This window comes from Vulpes vulpes, chromosome 12 (assembly GCF_048418805.1).
Source record: "Vulpes vulpes isolate BD-2025 chromosome 12, VulVul3, whole genome shotgun sequence".
Classification (NCBI taxonomy): Eukaryota; Metazoa; Chordata; class Mammalia; order Carnivora; family Canidae; genus Vulpes; species Vulpes vulpes.
Window position 1 is genome coordinate 161,512,553 of NC_132791.1, and position 26,071 is coordinate 161,538,623.

The following is a 26,071-nucleotide window of genomic DNA, read 5'->3' on the forward strand; positions in this document are numbered from 1 at the left end:
CTTCTATCTTAAAAAAAAAAAAAAAAAAGCAATCTCTTGACCTCCTAATATTCCCATCAGTTACCAGCCCTTCTCTTTCCTCCCTCCAATGGACTGAATGCATCCTCCTAAAATTCAGAGTGGAAGCCCCAGTGCCCAAAGTGATGGTATGAGGAGGCAGGGCCTCTGGTGATTGATTAGGTTTAGATGAGGGTTGGGCTCCATGATGGGATTGGCACCCTCATACTGGAAAAATGGACCTGAGGAGAGCCTGGCTCAGTCCATGGAGAGGGACTCCTGACCCTCTTGAATTCAAGCCTCACATTGGGTATAGAGATTACTTAATTAATTAAATGCATAAATAAAGTAGACCTGAGATCTGACTCTCTCCACTGTGTGAGGACACAGTGAGAACATGGCTGACTTACAAACCACGAAGAGGGCGGTGGTCTCTCCCCAGGAGCCAAATCTGACTGTACCTTGATCTTGGACTTCCAGCCCTAGAACTGTGAGAAATTTCTGCTGTTAAAGCCCCCCAGTCTGTGGCATTTTGTGACAGCAGCCTGAATGAACTAAGTCTCTTTACACCAATTTTCTTGGGAGAGTTGCCTCTGTGCACTGTCCTCCCTTTGTCTGTTGAACCTACACTGGTCAGGCCTTTGCCCCCAGCACTGGGAACAACTCTCATCAAGGTCTCTTGTGATGTCCACCAGTCTTAGACTGGGGTCGGGTTTCCATCCTCCTCTTCCTGCTTCCTTAGCAGCATCAGATACTGTAGATCACTCCCTCTTCCTTGCTGACCTTTCTTCCCTGGGACCCCAGGACCTGGGGCTCTCCTGGTTCTCCTCCCACCACACTGGCCACTCCTTCTCCATCCCCTTGCTGCTCCTTCCTCTTCCCTGGACTTGAGGGGCTGAAGGGCACAGAGTTCCCCTCATCTTTATATGCACTTGAACTTTGGTATGACCCAAGATCATGCCTTTAAATACAATTTGCCATGCCTGTGTGTGCAGCCTCTACCCCTCCCTGGACTCCTGAGACATATGACCAGTGGCCTCCTAGATATCTCTAGTCTAGAATGTCAAGTAGGCCACCCTCACCCCCATGACCTCACTCCACCCCTTACTCTTCTTCCCACACTGAAACCCATGGCCCTCACCCTACCCCCTCCACCCTCAGCCCCACACCAATCCTGAGTCCCTGAGTCTCCACACAGGTGGGTCTACTTTGCTTTGTTCAACATTTATCCCAGGTTCTGGGACCTTGCATCCGTTGCTCCCTCTGCTATGAATTCTTCCTGGCTTTTCCTGTGTCTGATTTCTTCTTATCCTGCCAGGTCTCAGGCTCCATGCCACTCCCTGCCCATGATTACCTAGTGTGCCCTCAGCTCCACCTCTCCTGGCTGCCCTCCTTCACATCATCCTGATTATTTCCTTTGGAGCATTTAGCACAGTCTGTCATTATTGTATTTGTCTATTTGTACACTTGGTTAACCTTGGCCACTGTGTTGCCTCCCATGTGCATGGCCTATAGCTCTGCTGGTAACAGATGAAGACAAGAATGGATGTGTGAAATAAGCCCATGTATCAGGAACATCCATCTCCTACTGCTCCTCCAGAGGGAAACTACCTCATAATTCATTTATAAAGCCCCTTCCAGGGATCCCTGGGTGGTGCAGCGGTTTGGCGCCTGCCTTTGGCCCAGGGCGCGATCCTGGAGACCCAGGATCGAATCCCACGTCGGGCTCTCGGTGCATGGAGCCTGCTTCTCCCTCTGCCTGTGTCTCTGCCTCTCTCTCTCTCTGTGACTATCATTAAAAAAAAAAAAAAAAGCCCCTTCCAGTTTTGTATACCAGCTCTCCCACTTACTTGGGTAATATTTTCTACTTTCTAAGGCTGTTGTCAGGATTAGATGAGTTCATACAAATAAAAGAACTTTGAATAGTATCTTGGCCCAACATTAGCCATTGTTATGACAGTTACTGCTGCTTGGAGCACGAATGCAACCTGGGAACCCTTGAGAGAACAGGTAGTTTACATCTAGAATTTACTTTTCTTTCCCTGTCAAACTCCTACTCCTATTCATCCTTCAAAACCCAACTTGAATATTATCTCCTAGCTTTTTCATAAGACTTTATTGAGAACCTTCTGTGGGTCAGGCTCTCAGCTTGACTGATTTCAAGAGATGCAGAGACAGAGGCTGCTTTCCCAGAGCTCAGGTTTACACGTGCAGAGAAGGCAAATAATGACATAAGGATGGAAGGCACTCAGGAGAAAATCACTCTGGGATAAACAAGCACTAGCCAGGCCAAGAACAGCAGAGGGAGACCTGCCAGAAAAGGCTCAGAACCTCCTCTCCCTCCCAAGCCCAGCCCCTTTTTAAAAAAGGTTTTATTTATTTATTCATGAGAGACAGGCAGAGACCTAGGCAGAGGGAGAAGCAGGCTCCCTGTGGGGAACCTAATGCCTGACTTGATCCCAGGACACTGGGATCACGACCTGAGCTGAAGGCAGACACTCAACCTCTGAGCCTTCCAGGTGCCCCACGCCCAGCCTTTCTTTTTGGGAACTTGGATGGTAATGGGGGTTGGGGCTTTAATTATTTAGAAGCCTAGTAGGCGCGTTTCACTTCATTAAACTCAGGCGCAGCACCAAGAGGCCGGCCCTGACTCACCCAAGCTCTGGGGCTCTGAGAGGTCAGTGACTTGGCCTAGGGACCCCAACCAGCCAGGGGCTGGCCTGGGATTCCGCGCCTGCCCCCACACTCTCTCCAGCACCCGCTGTCTGCAGAGAGGCGGTCGCTGCTCCCTGGCGCCCCGGATTGGCCGAGGGCTAAATGGGGACCCGCTGACCCACTCGCGTCCCAGCTCCAGTCCGCAGGGAGAGAGCCGGCCCAGCCAGGGTGCCTCCGCACCCCTGGAGAGCCCGGAGTCTGGGTCGTCGGGTCCCGCCCCGAGCGGCGCTCCTGCGGCTCCGGGGTCCCGGCTCCATCATCCCAGGCGGGGGCCAGTCCTAGCCTCGGACCCACGCCCCGTTCTTTCCAGCCCGGCCTTCGGCTCTGCGGCCGGATCCCTAGCTGGGCGCAGCGGCCGGCCTGGGAAGGGTGGGCCGGACACCATGCCCGGGCAATGCTGCGGCCCCGCACGGAAGGGGTGTCGCCTGCAGGTCACCCAGAGGACATCAGGACGGGAATTCCTGGGGTGGGAGTGAGGCGAGGAAGGCGAAGTGGAAATTGGAGAGGCTAGGCATTGGATAGACCGGGACGCATTGCCGGGTCCTGCGGCCCGACCTCCAGGACCACCGAGGGGGTGCGGAGAGGAGGGGAGCGCGCACAGGACCCCTCCGCTCGCCCCCTGCCCCTTCTCCCTGCTCTGGACGCCCCAGACCCCAGCCCGGGCCTAGCTGCTTCCCGCTCCACGATCGCTGCGCGCCCCGTCGGATCCAGGTAGAGAAGAGGGAGCCGCGCGCAGGCGGAGGAGGACAGGGTGGCTGGGCGCTGGCGGGCTCCGCAGCCGGTCCCCGCACCGGGCCCGTCCGCCGCCTTCCTGAGCTCTCCCAGAAGATGTCGGGCGCTATCTTCGCGCCCCTGGACGACCTGGGTTCCCTGGACTCCGCGAGCGGCCACCCGCTGGTGTGCCCGCTGTGCCACGCACAGTTCGAGCGTCCGTGCCTGCTGGACTGCTTCCACGACTTTTGCGCCGGCTGCCTGCGCGGCCGCGCCACCGACGGTCGTCTCGCCTGCCCGCTGTGCCAGTGAGTGCCTCAAAGCCCCAACGGACACCCCACCCTACCCCGGGGAGATTGGCTCCGGGGGGCTGGGGAACAGGTGCAGGGCCGGCAAGGCTCTGACTCCCAGCTGCACCTGGCCCGCACCCCTCAGCACTAGAATGCACGGGCTCCCGCCCATTATACAGAGCAGGCTCACGGAGGTCCACAGTGACTGGCCAAAGGCCCTCCATAGAAAGCCAGGAGGCAAGAGGGAGGCTAGAACCCGGATCCCGTTGGGTCGCAATGCTGGTGCAGTACAGGATAGCATCACAGCAGTTATAACGCTCCCAGAAATTCACTTCGGGGATCCCCTGAGTCTTAGGTCAACATAAGCAGGTTATGTTGGCTCAAGTTACAAGTGGTGTCCTTACATTTGTGCAATGCAGTGAGGGGGTGCTAGTGGGGGGGGTTATCTTTGACATCCCAGGCTGCCAACCCCAAAGCCCCCAGGATTCACCCAGTACTGGGCAGAGGGAGGGACAGAGTCAGAGTGAGCAGTAGCTGAGCTATTTATAGCAGATGCCCCACCCTATTTTTAGTTCCAGCCTGGAATGTGGGGGGTGGGAATGTGATAGGGAGCCATTGGGAAGGGGCATCTGGATCTTGGCTGCAGCTTCTCCACAGACACCAGACGGCGGTGAAGGGCCCCAGCGGGCTCCCTCCGGTGGATCGGCTGCTGCAGTTCCTGGTGGCCAGCTCAGGGGATGGCACAGAGGTGGTGCACTGTGCCAACTGTGACCTGGAGTGCACTAAGCAGGCAGGGATGGCTGGGGGTGGGCTGGAACAAGGGGGCCAGGTTTGACAATCCTGATGCTCCCAGTGTGTGCCCAACATGTCCTTAGACGGTTGTCTGTCAGTGGATTCTCCAAAACCTAAAGCACCCTGCATCCCAAATGTGGGCCCCATTTTACAGGTGGGGTGACTGAGGTCCAGAATAAGTGACTTGAAACACTAGCCAGATAGTGGCAGAGTTTAAAGTCATTCGATTACTGGTCCCCAACCCAGGGTGGTATTGAGGCCTGGCACAGGGAGGGCAGTCCAGTGCTCTGGCTTGAGCCTGTCCTTGAGGGCCTCTGCTACCTGGGGAGCTATCCGCAGCTACCTGCAGCCCAAGGGAAAGGGAGGACAATGTGCTATTGGGAAGGGGTGTTCCTGCCTACCCCTTGAGTCTATAAAAGACCAAGGAGCAGAGGCCGGGCTTCCAGACTCTGCCTGTGGAAGCCAGATTGGGTATCCCAAGTCTCAGGGGGACAGTGCTGCAGGAGCAAATGCTCGGAGTGTGCTGGGCAAGTGCTGGGATGAGTGAGATCTAACAGGAGAGAAACAACCAGCAGGAGGTTAGGGGCTGAAGGTAGGGAGAATAGGGGAGGAAATGGCCTTGATTGCCAAAGTAAGGAATTGGGGTCTGTGCTCTCATAGCCACTGCTGGGGTCAAAGTCACAGCTGCGGTCCAAGACCTGGACTCCCCACCCTGGCTCTGGCCTAGGGAAGGGAAACAATAGACCCTCATTCCCTTTTCTCTCCCAGCCATGTGTGACTCCACGTGGCCGGGGTGGCCACTTTCATCTGGCCACTATTGAGGGTGCCAAGGAGGGCTTGGAAAGCCTTCAAGCAAGAAAGTTTGTTGTAGGTGAACTGTTTCGGTCCCCACCCCTTCCCTGTCTCTTCTCATCTGTGTACGGGGTATATTAGAGCGTGGGGATGGCAGGAGAGGGCCACTTGTAGCCGTGCCTGCCCCAGGCTGAGACTGCTTGGTGCGGGCTCAGGCTCCCCAGCAGCCCGAGGGCAGGCTGAGGCCGCGCTCGGTCCTCCGTCCTTAGGATGCGGAGACCACGTACTTCTGCAACACGTGTGGGCAGCCACTGTGCGCGCGCTGCCGCGAGGAGACGCACCAGGCACGCATGTTCGCGCGCCATGACATCGTGGCCCTGGGCCAGCGCAGCCGCGACGTGCTCCAGAAGTGCAGTGAGTGCGGCGTGCCCGGGGGGGCCTGCGGGGGCCTGCGGGGGCCTGACTGTGGCGGGCCTGCCGGAGCCCTCACTGCCGCTCCCGCCGCAGCACTGCACGCGGAGCCCTACATCATGTTCTCCACTGACAAGAAGTCGCTGCTGTGCATCCGCTGCTTCCGGGACATGCAGGGGTGGGTAGAGGGCGCGGGAGGCAAGGGGGCTCTAGGGCGGCCATGAGCTGGGCTCATGCGCGGGCTCCCCGCAGGGAGAGCCGGGCGCACTGCGTGGATCTCGAGTCAGCATATGTGCAGGGCTGCGAGCGGCTGGAGCAGGCGGTGCTGGTGAGCGCGGGGTACCCAGCGCGCCGGGGGCCGGGGATGTGCGCGCCTGCCTGGCTGAGGTCGCCTTGTTGCCAGGCCGTGAAGGCCCTGCAGACGGCCACGCGGGAGGCCATCGCGCTGCTGCAGGCCATGGTAGAGGAGGTGCGTCGCAGTGCAGCGGAGGAGGAGGCCGCCATCCATGCCCTATTCGGCAGCATGCAGGTGAGGGTAGTGGGGACTGGACCCCATGGGCTGAGCATCCTCATCAGCCTGACCTGGTACCCACAACCCCCCCCCCCCCCCCCCCCCCGCCAACTTGGCCTTGTGGGGTTCACTGTGTAGCAGGGTAGCAGGCACAGAACTACTTCCAGGGGTTACTTGGGCACAGTGGCCAGATGAGTTCCACCCCCAAGTGGTGCTAGTGGGGAGGGGTGGGAGGCTTCCCCCAGGAGGTGACATTTCAGGTGAGGGCACCAGGGCTCTCAGGTGGTGGGATGCAGGAAGGGAAAGCTAGGAGGCCAGAGACGCGGCGGCCAGAGACGGAGACACAGCCAGCCCAACCAGCTGTGCAGCTAGGACCCAGGAGTGGGTGAGTGCTGGGAGGCGGGGGGTGCATGCCCAGTCAGAAGCTGGCTGTCCCTCTCAGGACAAACTGGCAGAGAAGAAAATGCTGTTGCTGCAGGCTGTGCAGAGGTGAGTGGTGATGGGGTTTCCACCCCTGTGCCTTGGCTCTATACGCCTCGCCTACCTCACTGCCTGGACCTGGGCAGACCCTGCCCCACCCTGGGGAGCGAGACCTCTGGGTGAGGGCAGGGTGACTCAGGATGCAGGGAACTGGTGATGGAGAAGGATGGACAAAGGTGGTGGGGAGATGGAACTTCTGGCTTCTGAGGTCCCCACTTCGTGGGGGTGAGCAGCACTCCCCTGGGAGATGAGACTGCCTGCCCCCCACTCCTCCCACCCCCAGCCAATATGAAGAGAAGGACAAGGCCTTCAAGGACCAGCTCTCCCACCTGGCCACTCTACTGCCCACACTGCAGGTAAGGGGAACCAGGGATACAGGGCTGGGCACCCCAGCTGGGAGGCCTCCCTGCCCTGGCTAGGTACTGAGTGGTGTCCCTCCCATAGGTCCACCTGGTCATCTGCTCTTCCTTCCTCAGTTTGGCCAGTAAGGCTGAGTTCCTGGACCTGGGCTATGTGAGTCCCCCTAGCTCTTGAGGGGTCTCCCCCCTTCCCACCAGAAGCCCACCCTGCACACTCAAGACTGCCACCTCAGGGCTTGGCAGCCTGCCACTTGGCTGGACCAGGGCTCTCTGCACTTACCTTCCCCTCCTCCATGCCATCATCTGCAAACCATTTGGGGGGCAGCTGTGTCCCTTTTAAAAGGACAGCGAAGGGGGAACCCTGGGTGGCGCAATGGTTTAGTGCCTGCCTTTGGCCCAGGGCGCGATCCCGGAGACCCGGGATCGAATCCCACGTCGGGCTCCCGGTGCATGGAGCCTGCTTCTCCCTCTGCCTGTGTCTCTGCCTCTCTCTCTCTCTCTCTCTGTGTGACTATTATAAATAAATAAAAATTTAAAAAAAAAAAAAATAAAAAAAAAAAAAAAAAATAAAAGGACAGCGAAGGGCAGCCCCGGTGGCGCAGCGGTTTAGTGCCGCCTGTAGCCCAGGGCGTGATCCTGGAGACCGTGGATCGAGTCCCACATCAGGCTCTCTGTATGGTGCCTACTCCTCCCTCTGCCTGTGTCTCTGCCTCTCTCTCTCTCTCTGTCTCTATGAATAAATAAAATCTTTAAAAAATAAAAATAAATAAATAAATAAAATAAAAGGACAGTGAAGGGCAGCCCTGGTGGCACAGCGGTTTAGCGCCGCCTGCAGCCCGGGGTGTGATCCTGGAGACCCGGGATCGGGTCCCATGTTGGGCTCCCTTGCATGGAGCCTGCTTCTCCCTCTGCCTGTGTCTCTGCCCCTCCCCCCAATAAATAAATAAATAAATCTTAAAATAAATAAAATAAAATAACAGCAAAGCCTGAAAGGAGCATGAGCTTCTACTCCCCCAAAGTATGGAGCGTCTACTGGAGTCCAGCCACCCCCAACTTTCCTCTGGGGTTTGGGGCTGGGGTGCTGTGGGGTTCTGGGATGGTCCCAGGGAAGGGCTGGAGCCCCCAGTGCACAGCAGGTAAAGTGCCAAAGACAGCCTTGCCCTCAGGGCCCTGGGCCTCACTGTTGCCCCCCACCCCCCACTCCTACTGGCCTGAGCATCCTCCTCCTGCTGCAGGAGCTGATGGAGAGGCTGCAGGGCATTGTCACCCGTCCCCAGCGCCTCCGGCCAGCACAGAATAGCAAGGTACAGGGGCAGTGCAAGGGGTGGGCTTGAGGGGTAAGTGGGCTTGAGAGGTGGGTGGGCTTGAGGGGTGGGTGGGCGGCAGCCAAAACAGCCACCTCACCACCTGCTCCTGTCGCCCAGATCACCAGTGACCACCGCGCTGAGTTTGCACACTGCCTGGAGCCACTGCTGCTGCTGGGGCCTCACCAGGTGACAGGTGCTGGGAGCAGCACCAACATGTGAGCAGCTGGGGTGCCCTCCCTGCCATAAGAATGAGGTGTGGGGGTGGCACCAGGTACCCCTCGCAGCAGGGACAGGCTGCTTGCCGCCCTCCCCAGAGACTGGAAGTCCCTTTGGGACCTGATACAGAGCCTGGTTAGGAGAGGATGCGAAGGACTTGGGTGCTGTGCCCAGTGGCCACTGCAGTCTCCACCACCAGGCTGCAGCATGTAGAGACTGAAAGGAAGGGGTGGCTTGGGATAAGGCATAATCTGGGCCCCAGTCTGGAGAGCCAGAGACACCAGAGGACTTCAGAGAAATGCCTGAGCTGGATGTATGTGCCAGGGACCCCAGGGCCCCAGTCAAGGGAGACAGGGCGTCAGGCCAAATGTCCAAAGTCCCACGTGTGAGTTTACTCTCTAGCCAGGACTCTTGTCCGTACACTGACATGTCCCTGGGGAGTTTTTAAAATACCACGCTGACATCCTTGGTCTCGGTGGGCCTTGCAGAGAGGCATCTTTAGAGCTCCTGGGTGGTTGTGGTGTGCAGTCCAGGGGGAAGAGGCTGAGAGCCTGGAGGAGACCCCCCACACACACACCTCATTCACAGTAGCTCTCTCCTCAGGCTAGCAGCAGGCTCAGGCTCCAAGGTGTTGATGGTGCCCAGCCGCCCTTCTCCAGTGGGAAAGACATCGGGGTCACTGGTCCAAAAGCCCACACTGCACCGGTCCATCAGCACCAAGGTGCTGCTGGCAGAGGGGGAGGACACAACGTTCACAGAGCACTGCCGCCACTATGAGGGCTCCTACCGGGTGAGTGGGGCCAAAGACCTGCAGGCTGGGAAAGGCCCTGCCCCCCTCTTCCTCTCACCAAAGTGCAGTGGCCGAATCTTTCCTGGCCACTTGGCCCCCATGGTGAACACAGCCTTGCAGGAACCACAGGCGCTCACTAGGTCTCTGTGCACAGCGCCTGCAGGCAGAGATACAGAACCTGAAGGACCAGGTACAAGAGTTGCACCGGGGCCTCACCAAGCACCACTCACTCATCAAGGCCGAGATCATGGGAGACATCCTGCACAGGTCCCTGCAGGTGGATGCACAGATTGCCTCGGAGTACGCGGCCCTGGAGGGGATGAGAGCAGTCTTTCAGGAGGTAAGCCCCTCTCCCCAGGCACCGAACACCACTGCAGCCCTGCCTGTCCACTTATACATGGGCTACCCGCAGACAGGAAAGGGGTAGAGGAAGAGGACCGTCGCCTGGTCCACCAGAAGACACTGGTGTGGCAGGCTCTGGATCCTGGGTCTCTGCTTCCTAGAACCGGGTGAACTAGCTCAGGGTGCCCTATGGCCCTGAGACGCTAGAGGACAGAAATGCCACCAATGGAAATTCCAATTCATGGCCATCTGTAACATTCAACTCACTTTCTCTTTCAGATTTGGGAGGAATCCTACCAGCGGGTGGCTAATGAGCAGGAGATTTACGAAGGTCCTAGGAAACTGCTCCTGGGTGCACCCCTGTCCTGGAGCTAACCCACAAGCTGGCGGGGCAGGAAGTCAGTTACCTACTAACCAGATACAAGCTCCCGTGCTCTTCCCTATAGTCTTTGACTTTGCCCCACAATTACTAATGCCCCAAAATGATGCACATGAGGTAAGCAGGATGCCTTCTCAAGTCTTAGGTTGCTCTTTAAGAGGCAATTGCTGAAGTAGTTGGGATATTTCAGTGGTGCCCAGCTTGACAGTAAAAACCTGAAGCCAGTAAGATAAGACCAAATGCTCTGGCCTTGGCCCCCACAGCCCAGCTCCATGACCTTCTCCAGCTGAAGCAAGAGAATGCATATCTGACCACCTTCACCAAGCAGATCACACCCTACGTCCGCTCCATTGCCAAGGTGAAGGAGAGGCTAGAGCCAAGGTGAGACCAGGGGGTGTATGCAGGGGACCTAAGACACTTCAGAATGTGTGTGGGAAAGGAGCCACACATCCAGAAGAGCTCTTTTCAGGACGTCCGTGGGTCAGGTGATGAGGGTTTACTCAGGGCATCCGGGCAGATCAGGTTCTAGACATCTCCAAAAACACAGAATGAGTGGGCTGCCTGGGGTTCTGCTTCTAGGCACAAAATCGCCCACCATTAGCCCTAAGGTATAGGTCAAAGCAAAAGATAGTTCTCTGGGGTGTAATAAGGGCCCTCAGAAGATCTGGGCAGCAGGACAGAAGAGAGAGCAGAGGTTCCTCACTACATGGTTAAGCCAAGTCTAGACAAGGCTAGGCTCTTAGCACTGTACTTGGGCATCAGAAAGTGTTACAGTGGCAGAGGGATGTTTGTGGCAGGTTCTCAGCGTGCCTGTCTCTTGAGTCACCTGGCTCCAGGGTGGGCTGGTTGCCCTGTTGGTCGGGGGACAGCCCTCAGCCTGAGCTCTTCTTCTGCCACCCTTTTGGGGACTCCCATTTGCCTCGCTCCTGCCTGCGACCTGTTTCCTGTAACCCACATTTCCTCTTTCATGGCTTGGTGTAGTCCATCACCCCCACCATAGCTCTTTGAACTAGGGGCCACAGGAGGTCCATTATTTTGGACAGCACCAGTCTGAAACGTCTTTATTCTGCCTTCACACTTGACTGATAGTTTTGCTGGGTATCGGATTCTAGATTGAAATTCTAGATTGGAAATTACTTTTTTTTGACAGCATGGCTGTATTATTTTCTGGCCTCCTAGGCTGCCTTTGAGAAGTATGAAAGTGTTCTGATTCCTCATCCTTGTGACAAGACCTAGTTATTCTTTCTAGAAGCTTGTGGAATTTCCTCTGCTCCCAGGGTTCTTTTTTTTTTTTTTTTAAGATTTTATTTATTTATTAATGAGAAACACACAGAGAGAGAGAGAGAGAGAGAGGCAGGCAGAGACATAGCAGAGGGAGAAGCAAGCTCCATGCAGGGAGCCCGACATGGGACTCGATCCGGGGACCATGGGATCACGCCCTGAGCCGAAGGCAGATGCTCAACCGCTGAGCCACCCAGGAGTCCCTGCTCCCAGGGTTCTGAAACTTCCCACTGGTGAGGGTCTACTTCCATCCACTAGACAGGACTGGACTGGTGGGTCCTTTTAGTTTGGAAGTTCATGTCCTTTAGTTTTGACACATGTCTTTTTGAACCAGTGAGTTGATTTCACTTTTGCTTTTTCTGGAATGCCCATGAATGGAGATTGGCTTTTCTGGGTTGGCCCTCTGATTTACCTTCCAGTGTTTTCTCCTCTTTCTCTCTGCTGTACTTTCTGTGAGATGTCCTTTTTCTTCCAACCCTTCTACTGGGTTAAAATTTTTTTTTTTTTACTGAGTTAATTTTTGAAGAACGTTTCCAAGAGCTGTTTTTAAATTTTCATTGCTTTCCATTTCCAAGGGCTCCTGTTTTCTTTTCTTTCTTTCTTTTTTTTTTTTTTTTTTTAAGATTTTATTTATTAGGCAGCCCGGGGGGCTCAGCAGCTTAGCTGAAGAAGTGAGTGCCTGCATCTCTGCCTGTGTCTCTCATGAATAAATAAATAAAATTTTAAAAAGATTTTATTTATTTATTAATGAGAAGCACACACAGAGAAGGAGAGGCAGAGACATGGGCAGAGGGAGAAGCAGGCTCCATGCAGGGAGCCCAATGTGGGACTCGATCCCAGGATTCCAGGATCATACCCTGTGCCAAAGGGAGGGGTTCAACCACTGAGCTACCCAGGCATCTCAAGAGCTCGTTTTCTACCTTGGACTTTTTTCATAGCCTTCTGCTGTTCATGGCCATGGTTACCCCTCAGAGGCTAATATGTGTGTGTTGTTTCTTTCTCCCTTGTCAGCTTCTTCCAAGTTGTTGTTTGGTTTTCTATCTTCCACGCTAAAGGCTTTTCTCAGGTCTTTGATTAGGAGCAGGGGTGGAGGAGGGCAGGAGCAGACTGATGCTCAGAGCACATCAGTGGTGCTTCAATGCAGGGGATTGGGGTGGGCAGGGCTTTCTTGTGTTTCCCTAGTCTCCTTCCTGAAGGCCACGGTGGGGAGCATTTGCAGGCACACCTGTTTTTCTGCAGTTCTCACCCCTGTGTGGCACCCCCCAGAGGCTAACCCTTTGTGGGCTGCAGGGTAGGGGAGCGGCAGTTGCTCCAAGGTAGGGGTCTTGACTGTCACCCCACCCCCAACTTGTATCCTGTCCTCCCTGTTGCAGAGGCGAGGGGGCTGCCAGCTGCTGGGCCCCCTAGGATTCGGTAGTGTGAACCAAGTTGGGCCTCGGCTGGTCCCGATGTCCATTCTGAACTCAGCTTTCTCATGTCTACTGAGGTAGTTAACCGCTGTCCGCGTGCCCTCCAGCTTCCAAAATTTTGGTGTTTTTTCCTTTTCTGTTTTCAATCTGGAGAGGTTTCTTCCCATTGTTTTGGCCTCTTTACTAGAATTTTAGTGAGTTTGAGGAAGAAGGGAGATTAAAGTGTGTGCAATTACACGTTCGTCCAGAACTGCTGAGCCACCCTTCAAGTGACCCTCCTGGCACACGTGCAGAGAGGTTAGACTCGGCATAGCTCCTGCACCGTTGTGATGCAATCCTGGTCTATCCAGGCCTAGTTGCAATGTTGTCTCCTCACCTGGCATTCAAAATCGTCACCTGGCATTCATGCTCCACATACTATGCAATTCCATTTATAAAACCTCAAAACTGGATAGAACAAGTGATTGTCCCCAGGGGCCTCTGGGTGGAGGTGACATTCTGCGTGCTGCCTACTCAGCTTGTTCAGGCTGTGCACATGTACCAAGCCTCATTCTTAGTTTGTGCACATTTTCTTCTGGTGCTCTGCTTCGGTGAGAAGCTACTTCACATAACATGCTCCTGCCCACCTGTCTCGGGGGGGTGGGGGGGGACATGGCGCCTGTGGTCAGTGTTGGCAACGGGAAAGCTCAGGCTACAGCCCCGCTCCTGGAGGTTTGGAGGGTGGTGGGAGACTGCCTGTGTCCCTTCCCAGGACACCAGGTGTCTGGCATTGTTGCCTCTCCTTTCTCCTCTTCCATCTCTTCCCCAAGCCTGCTCCCACAGCGCTTGTCGTCAGCAACGCTGGCTGTAACTTGGTCTTTCAGCAGTGCCTCTGAGCAGGGTCCGGCTGCTGACCTCACCATGCTCCTCTCTTGCTTCCGAGGCAGCCCATGCTTGTTTCCCTCCTGCCACTCAGGCTGTCCCTTCTTAGACTGCCTGGCTGCTCTGCCATCTCTGCTCGGTGCCCAAGTACCAGCTTTCCCCAGGGCCCAGTCCTAGGGCCTCTGCTCATCCCACACCCTATGCTTAAGGGACTTCATCCAGAGGCACCTGGGTGGCTCAGTGGTTGAGCATCTGCCTTTGGCTCGGGTCCTGATCCCCGAGTCCTGTATGAGGCTCCCCACAGGGAGCCTGCTTCTCCCTCTGCCTGTGTCTCTGCTTCTGTGCCTTTCATGAATAAATTTAAAAATCTTAAAAAAGCAAAACCAAGGGATCCCTGGGTGGCGCAGCGGTTTGGCGCCTGCTTTTGGCCCAGGGCACGATCCTGGAGACCCGGGATCGAATCCCACGTCGGGCTCCCGGTGCATGGAGCCTGCTTCTCCCTCTGCCTGTGTCTCTGCTTCTCTCTCTCTCTCTGTGTGTGACTATCATAAATAAATTAAAAAAAAAAAAAAAAAAAAAAGCAAAACCAATACAAAATAGAAGTCTCCCAACTTTAAAATCCCACTGTGACAATCTCAAAGCCCTCCCCAGCACAGGCCCTCCTGAGCTCCAGGCTCCTAGCTGCCCCTTCCTGGGGGTCTCCACTTGGGACACATCATAGGTACCTCAGATCCCCCAATGGCATCACATCACCCATTGCAGATGGCCAAGTGAGAAAACCAAGGGTCTTCTGATTCCTTTCCTCACTCCGTTTCCAACCAACCCCAGGGGTCCTGCTGACACAACAGTCTCAGCCCAGTGTTGTCCCCATGGCAGCCCCAGGCCAGGCCATCAGCACTGACCTTCTTTCGCCCCTCTAGGGTGTTCCATGGCCAGCAATCTTCTTAAAGCCTAAAATTCCCATTACTCTAGGTCCTGACAGCCCTTCTGGGACCCTCCTTGTCCACCTTCAACCAGCCCCTCACCACCCCAGTCATAATGGTCTTCCAGTTCCCCAGAAGTCAGACCAGTTCCCCCTTCCTAGCCTCTGCCTGGAATGTTCTTGCTTCAGACTGTCCCAGGGATCCTTGTCACACGTCTCCACTCCTGCCATTTCCTGCTGCCTGGCCCTGTAATGATTTCTTCCCAACCTCAGCATGTCTTCCTGACCACAACATAGCTGTCATGAGAGCAGTGCCGGTTCTCGGTCAATATCTAAGGATCCAAACCCTAGGTAGGCCCTGGATGGTCTCTTTCAGTTTGGTCCTGTCTAAAGAGGGAGCTAAAGGACAGGCAGTGGCCCACTCTGCTGCCTTCAAGCCTCCTGAGAACTGTTCCTTTCACACAGGTTTCAGGTGCCAGCGGACGAGCAGTTAGGGTACCTACAAAACATGCATGATGACAGCACCAACGGTGAGACTCAGGCCAGGTAAGGCAAGTCTCTCCAGTCCAAGTGGTAAGTGATTCAATCTCAGGGACAAACATGGGGCACAGAGACAGGCCCCAGGTTTTCCCATTTGGCCCAGGCTTGACGATGACCAGCTCTACGGCCTTGGCTGGGTCTGTTTGTCAAAAACAGGGCCAGAGAGGTTCCCAACCTGGACAGTGTATTCAGAGATGACAGATGTGACCTGCATTCTAGAATTATAAATGGCCCTGGCTGCTGCCTGCAGCACACACAACACTGAGGGCTGCAAGCACAGCAGACTGGCCTCACATGCACTTACACGAAGTGACTCAGATTCACTTAGATGAGAAAAAGTGACTGAGGCTCATCTCTCGATGTGAGAGCATCACTATTCACTGGAGACACGGTGTTTGCCAAAATACTTGCCAGAGGGAAAAAATAATGTGCAGGGAACAGATACATCGCTGTCATAGGCTGCTCTCTTAGTATTTTGCTCTCAGTGAAGTGTGCTCATCACAGGGGAGAACAGGACTGCAGAAAATCAGAGCTGGCAGGTCCTGGAGGGCCTGGAGGGCCTGGAGCAGTCTGCTGCTCTAGAGTGGCTGGTGACAGAACTGAAATTAGTCTCACTCTCCCTGCCACCACATTCTGCTCGGATGCTCCAGGGCTGTCAGTTCAAACCTGTTGTCACCACAAGGCACTGAGAAGGCCTGAACTGCTTGCTGATATTTTGGTAACTAAAAATCATTAGAAATGAGAGGAGAATCCTTTAGGAGATGATAAGGTTCTGGTTCACCCACTGGTGCCTTCCAGAAAGGCTTAGCATTCCACAAACCTCAGCCTCAGTGGATGTCAGCACTGGCATAGGGGGGTGGTGAGCAGAACTCATGTCAAGTATTCTTTAGGAATGACCTGGTGAGTGTCACAGAGAAGAGAGAGAAAATACCAGAACCCAGAGGGAACAGCAGGACTCTGAACAGCCTCACAGAAGAGCCTCCACTCAAGAATAAAGATCCTCATAGACCCAGGCAGAAAAACGGGGGTGATGTCCCCACACGGAGAGAGCACCCAACTTAGCAAATGGGACTGGTCCTGAGGGTTGGGCATTTTACAGCATGCACATCAAGACTGGAATGTTTAAGAAAAGGTTGTTCCCATCATGAAATAAAGGGTAATCACTAATCAGCAGAAAAATCCAGAGTCTGATGGGTCCTAATTTCAGATTCTTTGGCTAAGTGAGCTAAGCTTCACTCTTCCCTGCGTTCACATTGCACAAAGCTTTGGTCCTCATCGTGGACACTGGGGACGACCAGTCCACGTGGAAAATGTGAAAAAAGTGAACATCCAGTGCAAGTCCTTCGCCACTCTGGCACCTCTGTAACGTCTGTGTGCAGGTGCACCTGTCTAAACTTTAGATAACAAGACTACAATACTCTGTGGCACCTGCTCCACCTCAAATGAATTCAGGGTGTCCTGAACCATGGCCCTGCTGGCAAGTTCTACCCAGTAATCTAAGCACTGACTCAGCAAAAATGAAAAATCATTGCTCCAGTTTTTTCCTTTCAGGCAAGTACTGAGTTCACCAAGTGAAGGAGAAGAGGCTGGCGGCATGTGTGGCAGGAGATGGTCACGATAACTTCTCCACAACTTTTGCCTGCTTTTCCAGACGACTGTCACTCTCTTGGGTTCACCTTCTATTGATAGTAAAGGACAATCCAGAAGTGACTTTCCCACTCCTGCACAGTGCTGCTTCTATCAGGTGCAACTTCAGAAATGCTTAAAAAGGAAAATTAACCCAGATGACCTAAAATTTAAAGTTTTGGAGGTAAAATGCCCACACAGTCACATTTTAAGCAGATATCCAGCTTGATTCGGTAGTTCCAACAGTGAATGGCTTCCATATGCCAGGTCGGCCCACAATGAATACATGAAAACATCACATCAATACCCAACACCTCTGCACCTGCTGTTCTGGAGCATTGGCGTTCTCATTCGAGAGCATCACAAACCCACAGGAGCCTAAAGGGCAGGAGGAACCTGTCTAAGGAACTGGTTAGAGATTAGAATTCAGAATTGAGTGGGCCAAAATACCAAACCAAACCAAAATACATCTGGTTTTGTGCTGTAGGTACCGGACATTTCTTAGCCAGAGGTGACATGATCTTAGTTTCTACATCCCAGACAATCACACTATGGTTCATAGTGAAATCAAGTACAGTTTTATTTAAGAATTGGAAAGAATATTCAGTATCTGTGAAAGAAAATCCAATTTAAAATATTTAAATAAACATTTCTGCATGTAAAAAGAAGAGTAGAATAATTACTCCATTAAATTACTCTCCTAGCTACGGGACAGCTTCCTCTAGAGCAAGTGCTTGGGATCACCCTGAAGGCTGGCCCTCCAAGCCCAGGGCAAGGCGTCAAGCTCTCACAGCAGGGCACAGAGAGCAAGCCTCTCCCACCAACCTCATCAAGTCACTATAGAAGCGAGATACAGTGGGAGAGCACGAGTATCTAAGGCAGTAAGAAAGTGCAGAGAAGGGACAGTGGTTTACTGTACCTACTACAGAGGGACTGCTACCAGATGAGCTTGAGCTACGGCCAACCCTCCGGAGCCTAAGCTATTAACACATGTATTGATTTAGGAATATTTCCCTATCATGTCAATCACTCAGAGTGTTAAATAAATGGAAAGGATTAATAATAAAGTGTAGTCTTTAGGCTCAAGAAGCAGTTCCTACAAATGATGAAGGGACAGTGGGGTATGCTGCCTTTTGCTTTCAGCCAAGCTCACCCTACTCACTACCTCTTTTCTGTAAACTGCTATTCTCAGCCAGTCTGCAAAGCTTCATAGAATGTTTCATTTTACGCTGCTTCAAAGTAGCTTTGCTCTGTGCATTGCCTTTTTTCCATTTAAGAATCTCCACTTTAAAACCCACAATGGAAAAAGTAAGTCATCTCTTGACAGTTTCTTAATTTGAGGGAACTGATGATATGGCCTTTACCCAAAAAGCTTTTGGGAATACCCAAAAACCCTGTACTTCATTAACCTGATTCTCTGCTGTGTACACTGTCATTGCTAAATTTACAAAGTTAAAAATAATCTGGAAATGTCAGTACTAGATGAAAGTCAATCACTTGCCAAGTCCTGCCCCTATGTAGTTCATCTTTTCTCCCTAAGTAACTGCTGACTTCTGTCCTGGGTATACAAGTCAGGGTGGGAGTGTCTCCCTACTCTGGCCCACAGGATTGCTCTTACAGACCAGGTGGTAAATGGCAGCATCTCATTACAAAACACCAGGCCTACCTTCTGAGCTCAAGGGCCTGGCAAGAAGGTGGGTTTCGTGAACTCCAGCAGGTAGACAAAGTTGAGATCACCAAATGCCAACATCTTCCAACTTTCTGTCCACAGAGCCAGGGGCCATCATTAGCTGTTCTCCATCTATTAAAGATAACTTCACAGCATCCCCATGGGAATGAAAGCTGGATCCAATCCTGCTATATGCAGCACAGAACTTTCCCTCCAGGAGCTGGGGGTGGCTGCCGAAACCCCAGCCACGCCCTCCTCCATTCTGTAATCCTGATGAGTGGAGTTTACTTTGCTAAGTGTGGCCTGGAGAACAAATCAGAACTGATTCAACTGAAGTTCCCAGAGTAAGTGCATGTGGACGTCCCACTGGGGAGTGTTCGTGTCAGTGGGACCCGTTGCTGAGAGCTCCAGCAGTGGCCTTGGCCGGCCTGGGTGTGAGGCCCTCTCAAGGGCCAATGGTAGGGTCCACTCACACCAGAAGAGTGTCATTCCAGTTATCAACAAACCCGTAAACCTCTTTGGTATATATAATAACGAAAAAATTCATTAGGCCATGAAATCTAGAAATCAATAATATTTCTGAGTTGGTAACATGCTCTTTTGAACACACATTTCCAGGGTCTGGTACAGCTAACCAGGGTCCATGTCTGTGCAATCTCACACAGTACAGATTCCATTTATGCCATCTCTCTTATCTATGTATTAAAAAGGTTTTACGTTGTTCTTCTAAGTTTTCACAACACCCCTATGAGGTAGGTGGTATTGACCCCATTCTACGGATGGGGAGTCTAGGCACGGAAAGGTTAAGTGGCTCCTTGAAGCCGCTGGGTGCGTGCAGCGTGGCAGCTAGGCAGCACTGCAGCCAGGGGCGGCCGCTGCCTTCATGCGTGGGCTTCGTTCGCGCCACCTCGAACTGCAGGAAGGATTTCACATGGAGACCAAGGCCCTCTCTTGTCCAGGATTCACAAGGGTCTTAAAGCTGATGTGTTTAAAGCCAACCATTCTCCCCAGACTTGAAAAAAATACTGACTAAATCTCATTTGGGATCACTTGCTCTATTTAAGACTTTTGTGAGCTGACTTGCTTGAATTGTGTATAGATGCTTGAACCCCTTTGGAAAAGACAGTCTGAAATGGCATTAGTATTGGTGGAATTTTGAGAACAGAACATAGAAGTCAATACTTAATAGATTTCAATTGAAACACAAAAATATAAGCTATGATGCGATGAGACTAAAATCCCAAATAAATGGAGAACAGTACTTCCCAAGGTTTAACAATGCCTTACACAGAGCGGTGTGCAGTTAGCATTTCTTGGATAAAAGAAAAACGACACATCTCTGACAAGCGTGCCACTGATACCAGCCCCTCCTGGGAGAAGAGCAGGAGCCGAGATCCCAGAGAAAGCCACAGGGGCCCACAGTCTCCCTGGCGTGGGTGCCCTTGTGAACACAAAGCCACTCAGCCAAATCGCCTGGTGGTGTCCATGCTGCCTTTCTGCCAAACAAAAGTTGGGGCCAAAACACCGAATCCCCTTTGAATTTATACTGCTATTTATAAAAAATAGATATGTCAATACGATTAAATATATTAAGAGCCAAAGTGCCTTATAAAGAATTATTTTTAAAACTGTATAGATGCTCATGCACTTAAGCACAGAAATAAGGAGGTCGAAGCTGTGCTGTTTGTGTTTTTCAGTTAAGGATTTTGAATGTATTTCTAACACTAAGCACTGCTGCCCACATACCCCTTCCTGCCAAAGAAGCCTTACTCAACGTAATGAGTCCACCTCTCTTCAGGGGTCTTGGTTACACTAAATACCTCGTGGGGGTTGGTGCGTGGCCTGGGTTCTCACCAGGGCCCTTCTGGAGGGGCACTGTAGAGTATTGCTGTTATTTGCTCCTTGTCCATCTTTGATCTATGTCCTACCTTGATTCAGCCCAAGAACAGATTGCTCTAGGGTGTGGGGTCTTTTGGTCCTAAGGCCTTCTGACCATTTGGTCTTGAGTGATATTCCAGAAGAGTAATTGGTGACATAGAAAATGGTTCAGAGACTCCATTCGGCAGAGTGGCTGACCGGAGGCAGTGTGGGCCCGGGCTACGTGCAGAGTGGAGGCCCCTCGGCCCAGCCTGGCCCGCTCCTGCAGTGTTATAGTTCCACCTTGACCCCTTTTATAAAAGGCAGGCCTGTGGGCACCCGCTTCTTATATTCCAGGTACTCCTCTCCAAAAAAGTGAATTAATGAGATCTCCTCTTCTTCCGTTCGATCTCGGAAGAATCGCCACACTGTCAGAGCATAGCCAACGCCACAGATGGGATTACACAGCATCACCTGGCGGGGGACACGAAGTTGATCAGGGTCAGAGTGTCCCGACACTGAGAACTCCAGCAGCACCTGCTGCTCCTGAATATCCACAGAGGATTTCCTGCCAAGGGCCCAGGGACTCTCAAAATCCTATTGGGGTCTTTGATATCTGAGGCCATTCGCTAAAACCTTACTATCTTCACAAACAAACTAAACATTCATCACGGTAGCTTCTTTCCTTTCTTTCTTTCTTTCTTTCTTTCTTTCTTTCTATTCTTTTTTAGAAATTTTAATTTTTTATTAATGAGAGACAGAGAGAGGCAGAGACATAGGCAAAGGGACAGGCAGACTCCTTGAGGGGAGCCCAATGTGAGACTTGATCCCAGGACCCGAGGATCATGCCCTGAGCCAAAGGGAGACGCTCAACCATTGAGCCACCCAGGCGCCCCTCGGTAGCTTTTTTCAGACACTAGTCTGTTGTTCCTCTTATGTGAGACAGATCACCTCTCAACTGCCTTGTCCCCTGCCCCTGGCCACCCCGGCCTAGCCCTGTACCACATACACTGCTACCATGAAATCACTTTTCTTCAAACCATTCCCCTGCCCAAACCCAGAAAAGCAGTGCCCTGGCCACTTCCTCCAGTCCCCTTCCACTGGACTGTACCTACTTTTGACTACCTCTCACATCTTTACTTCTGTGGTTTTCTTACTTTGAGAACATCTTCCCCACTGATCCACTGCCAAATAGTCCCTCCAGGCCAAAAACATCTTCCAGCTCTCAGGAATTTCTGTGCTGTGTGGGAAACCCAACACTCCACTCCTGCCCACTCTGATGGACCCCCACGGACACGTATCTTCCACAAGTGGGTGACTTTCACCCAGAAAGCCAAGCACATGTCCTTGACTTCTTATTCCTATCACTGCTTACTAGGTACTTAACTGTATTTCAAGCATAAGCTAAGCCCTTTACAATGAATAAGCTCTCAGGGTGAACCTCTGAGGCACTGCCCTCCTCACTTAATGTGTGTGGGCAGAGGCCAAGCACCCAATGTGAGAGCCAGGCTGGCCCTGTCAGTGATGCTGGAGCCTGTGCCGTCACAGCCAGCACACATGTGCGGTTTCTCGACATATTCTATAGCGGGATTTCCCAAATGCAGGCCACAGCCTATTACTGAGCCCTGAAATCCATTCAGTGCATCATAAATAGCATTACAAATAACAAGATAGAATAAGTATTTTGTACACGACAAGTATTATCCTGGGAAAGACCTGTTCCACATTTATACACACGTGTACTAGGTCACAGGCACAGAGACCTATAGTCACAGAGGTAGGCAAACTCCAGTCCTAGAGCACTTCTGTATGTGGGTAGCATCTATGGCAAATGACATGATTCAACTTCAAACAACTTATTCCCAGGGAATATGATTGTTGATGCAGGAGAGTCTTAAGTTTCAGAAACACAAGTATTAAAATAAGTCCTGTGCAGTACCCTGCCCCTTCTATACCATCGGGGGTCAGTAGAGAGTCCCCAACAGATCATGCATTGCCAATGGAATGCTTGGGGGCCCAGACTGGATTTTCCCAAAGAGGTGAGGAGTTTCCTAAACTCTGGTCACATTCTCTTGTCTTTCTAGGACCAAAAGAATGTATTCAAGAGCCAATGGGCAGGAAACAAGGCTCGGTCTCTAAACTGAGATAGAACAAGCCTCTGTAGCTCACCTTAAATCTAATCCATGACCTTGGCCTCATCAATACCAACTTCTGATGAAAATCAGAATCCCCTTGAGCAGCAGAAGGCTTTCTCTCCTCAAAGCACCCACTGAGGTGCTCCTAATCTAACTTAAAGAAGCAGGGAAAGGGTACAGCAGATGGGGGTCACAGCACCTAGAATCGTCAGGAGATTACAAATTTAGAACATCCAGATCTTAGGTACATAGTAAAAAAACATTAAGGGCTACATCAGTTCTTCTGCATTTTATTTTGTTCTCACTTGAAACATGGCAGGTGGCTCATGCACCTATTTAAAGGAGACCAACAACATAATAAATCCACTGAAATCCACTGAACTGTACATTTTGAAATGGTGAATTTTATGGTATGTGAATTGTCAATTTTTAAGAAAAGTAAAAAAGATTAAAGGCAACCACTGTCATTTCTGATACTGTACCTGGGTTCCAATACTCCAGTAAAACCACCCAACATACGAAGGATGCCGGAACCAAGCGTACACGCCACTTGTCACCAGAGTGTGGGTTTCTGATTTTTCATTCTGCACCACGTGATTGAAATTGGAGCCAGCTGTGAACATCGCTGCTTTCCTCAGACATTCTCCAAAGACCACCATCAGCAGCCCCATGGCACTGAGCCAGGTGATCTGCTTCAGTTCTGGAGGAGAGACATGTGACAAACAGGAAGTGAAGACATGGGACTGTGGAGCTCCCCCTGTGGATACTTAAGAATTAGCCTATTTTTCCAAGGCGAGCAACATTAGGAAACATGCTAGTGGGCAATTAGCATTTATCATCACATTAAAATTTAATTATAAGCAAAACACATCTCCTAAGTTGTGCTGTTCATCTGTTTAAAGTGCCAACAACCCAATTAGAGCTTCATGGCAAAGACCTGATGGGCTCCCCATCCGTGTCCTTCTGCCACATGCCCCCCTCCTTTCCTTGGGGACAAGGACAGCTAAGTGAAGCAAAGAAGGATCTAGTGTTTCCCACCCTGGCCCTTTACTGAATCCTGGGAACCACACATATTTTACTTAATTTGCTGCAGAAAGTTCAATTTGAGAGGTTTTCACTAATAAAATCTTCACGTGAAAAAGTCTCAAGTCATAGAAAATGAGCAGATGCAGTTGGCTGACTGTAAAATTAGGATTATGGCTATCCCAGGTTGGGACTTCATATCAGACAATGCAGTATGTTATGGAAGGCTTAAGGCAACATGTCCTCCATTCAAAATCCAGAAGTGGAATTCACAAGCTCTGCTTGTCCTTTATAAAGAGCTTAGTGAGGACAGAGATCTGGGGAAAATCGCTCCAGCAGATTATACCTGAGAGGTGAACCCATGTCACTGCGCTCAGGCCTGCACAAAAACCATCCTTCTCCCTTCCAGAGGGGAAGAGCAGACACACTGACCTGGCCAAAAGATATTTTCCAGTGTGAACTCTATCCAAGAAGAAAGAGCAGCTACTGTATACTCCAGACTGTGATTCAGGAGAAAGGAATCCAAGGATAGACTTTTGGGATTATTGACTGCTGTGACTAAGTATTCAGAATAATGGAATAGTGACAAGGAGCACATATACCTATTAAAAAACAAAAAGAAAGAAAGGTAAGTGGGGGCAAGGGAATCAGGTCAGCCATAAGTCAATGTACAGACTTGGGTTCAGCAGAACTGTCTGTGAATTCTATGGAATTCTGTGAATTCTGCTTATAATTAATTCAATGGGAGGAGCTCCCGTTGTCGCCTGAGAGTGGACATCAGGCATCCACATGTAGAATGTAATAGGCCAAACAAATATTGGTGGGGAAGGCATTATGAGCCCTTCCATCCTTTAAAAATGATACTACACACAATACAAATACAGAAGTGGGACATAATCAAATCAGCGATGTCTGTGGAATACAAAAATTCAACAAAACAAATAATTCCAGCAAAGAAGGATTAGACGGCTCAGAGTATTGATCACAGGAGATAAAGCTTTTTAGCTTGAAGCCACTGGTTCATATCCAGGTGAGGGACTAGAAGGCTCAAAGGCCTGAAATCATAGCATAGGGGAAAAATCCTACACTGGCCATGGGGGATGCACTAGATGTGACCTAATAGAAATTAGAGATGGAAAAGGCCTGTGAAGATGAGCCAGAGCCTTGCCCCTTCCTGTCACCTCTTCTGAGAAGGGCTCGTCACATTACTGATGAGGGCACCGACGGGAAAGGTGCCAGGGAGACCTGTCTCTGCCTGCAACAGAAGCAACCAATGGGCACAAGTTCTAGGTGGAAGTTAGAGACCGGATAGGATCCTAAACAGGTTTCGGCCAAAGAGGAGACACACGGGGATGAGGAAATACCAGTCCTGACCCTCTGATCCTTCCACCCCTGCCTCAAAACCATTGTTCCCAAAGTCCTTCTTACCAGCCAAAGTGATTCCAAGAAGACTGGCTGAAACTTAGCAACATGCCGCAGCCGAACACAAAGCCGAGGAAACAAGCTCGGATGGCTATCTGAAACAGACCAAGAAAGCTCAGTCACCCACCTGGCTGTTCCCTGGGCACACACCCTACTCCTCAGGAAACAGGCAGAGCTGGCGGGCCCGGAGATTAACAGGGCAAAGCAAGGGTGCGGGATGACGGCGTTCAGATCCCGCAGCCACCCCGCTCTGGCTGTGTGGCCATGGGCAAGTGACCCGGCCTCTCTGGACCTCGGGTTGGCCTACATACAGGACGCAGCTACCTTTTAGGATTGCTGCGAGGAGCACCCACGTAAAACACTTAAGAGTGAGTGCCTTGTTTTTAAGTTCCGGCTGCCATTACTCTTATTATTGCTGTCACTATTCAGGGCCAGCCGTGGGCAAACCGCACGAACCCATGGCCGGATGCTCCCCGGACCACGCTGCGAATGTGGTCGGGGCAAGCGGGCCTCTGCGCCCGGCCCCCTCCAGGAAGGTGCGGGGGCTTCCGACCTGAGCCTCAGCTGCAGGTAAGTCCCCACACCTTCGATTACATAAAGGAGCTCGTGGGCCCGCTCCCTCCGCGCCCCACGCGCCTCTGCCGCAGCTGCGGAGCCGCGCCGACTGCAATTTCCCACCCACTCTGCCGGAGACGGGGGCCCGCGCCCGCCGAGCCGCGCGCCGGGGTCCCTGCTGCCGCCGCAGCTCAGCGAGCAAGCACACGCCCCGGGGAGGCGGCCCAGCTCCCCGCCCAGCTCCCCCGAGGGGACGGGGCCCCGCGCCCAACCCGCCCGGCCCGGCCCGGCCCCGGCCCCGGCCCCGGCCCCGGCCCCGGCCCCGGCCGCACCTGGTAGCGCGGTGGCCGGTAGAGCAGCAGCAGCAGCGCGTTGAGTCCGGCCACGTAGAGCGCCAGCCCCGTGCGGCCCTGCAGGCCGGCGCGCGTGAGCAGCGGCAGCGCGAGCACCGAGGCGCCCAGCAGGAAGGTGGCCAGGCTGAGGCGCGCCTCGGAGCCCGGCGGAGCCCGCGCCGCGCAGCCCGCCATGGCGCCGGGCGGCCGACTAGCTGGCGACGGCGCCGGCTGTAGCCCGGGGAAACCCGCCCGCCGCGCCTGCGCACTGCGCCGCCGCCGCCGCCGGCCGGGAAGCGCCGCTGCCGGCAGCCGCGCGCCTCCCGCGAGCTCTCGCGATATCGCCG

At 52.7% G+C, this 26,071-nt stretch overlaps 2 protein-coding genes across 3 annotated transcripts; one reads left to right on the plus strand and one right to left on the minus strand.

Moving 5' to 3' along the window:
• The first annotated feature begins 2,379 nt into the window (after window positions 1-2,379).
• On the plus strand, window positions 2,380-17,396 carry RNF207 (ring finger protein 207). The gene is made up of 17 exons (XM_026005119.2): window positions 2,380-3,731; window positions 4,371-4,503; window positions 5,567-5,711; window positions 5,805-5,886; window positions 5,961-6,036; window positions 6,112-6,237; window positions 6,662-6,708; window positions 6,983-7,055; window positions 7,144-7,212; window positions 8,294-8,362; window positions 8,483-8,580; window positions 9,185-9,371; window positions 9,526-9,711; window positions 9,993-10,044; window positions 10,356-10,473; window positions 15,031-15,111; window positions 15,996-17,396. Exons 1-17 carry the CDS (start codon window positions 3,541-3,543, stop codon window positions 16,165-16,167), a joined length of 1,905 nt encoding a protein of 634 aa, XP_025860904.1. The 5' UTR covers window positions 2,380-3,540; the 3' UTR covers window positions 16,168-17,396.
• Window positions 17,287-26,071, minus strand: ICMT (isoprenylcysteine carboxyl methyltransferase). 2 transcript variants are annotated; one of them, XM_026004882.2, is made up of 5 exons: window positions 25,725-26,071; window positions 24,844-24,932; window positions 23,848-24,017; window positions 22,875-23,092; window positions 17,287-20,731 (listed from the first exon to the last, which is right to left on the minus strand). In XM_026004882.2, exons 1-5 carry the CDS (start codon window positions 25,917-25,919, stop codon window positions 20,549-20,551), a joined length of 855 nt encoding a protein of 284 aa, XP_025860667.2. In that variant the 5' UTR covers window positions 25,920-26,071; the 3' UTR covers window positions 17,287-20,548. The 2 variants fall into 2 exon arrangements, with proteins under 2 accessions (XP_025860667.2, XP_072587229.1); XM_072731128.1 differs by lacking the exon at window positions 17,287-20,731 and adding an exon at window positions 22,667-22,724 and having other exon boundaries at window positions 25,725-25,993.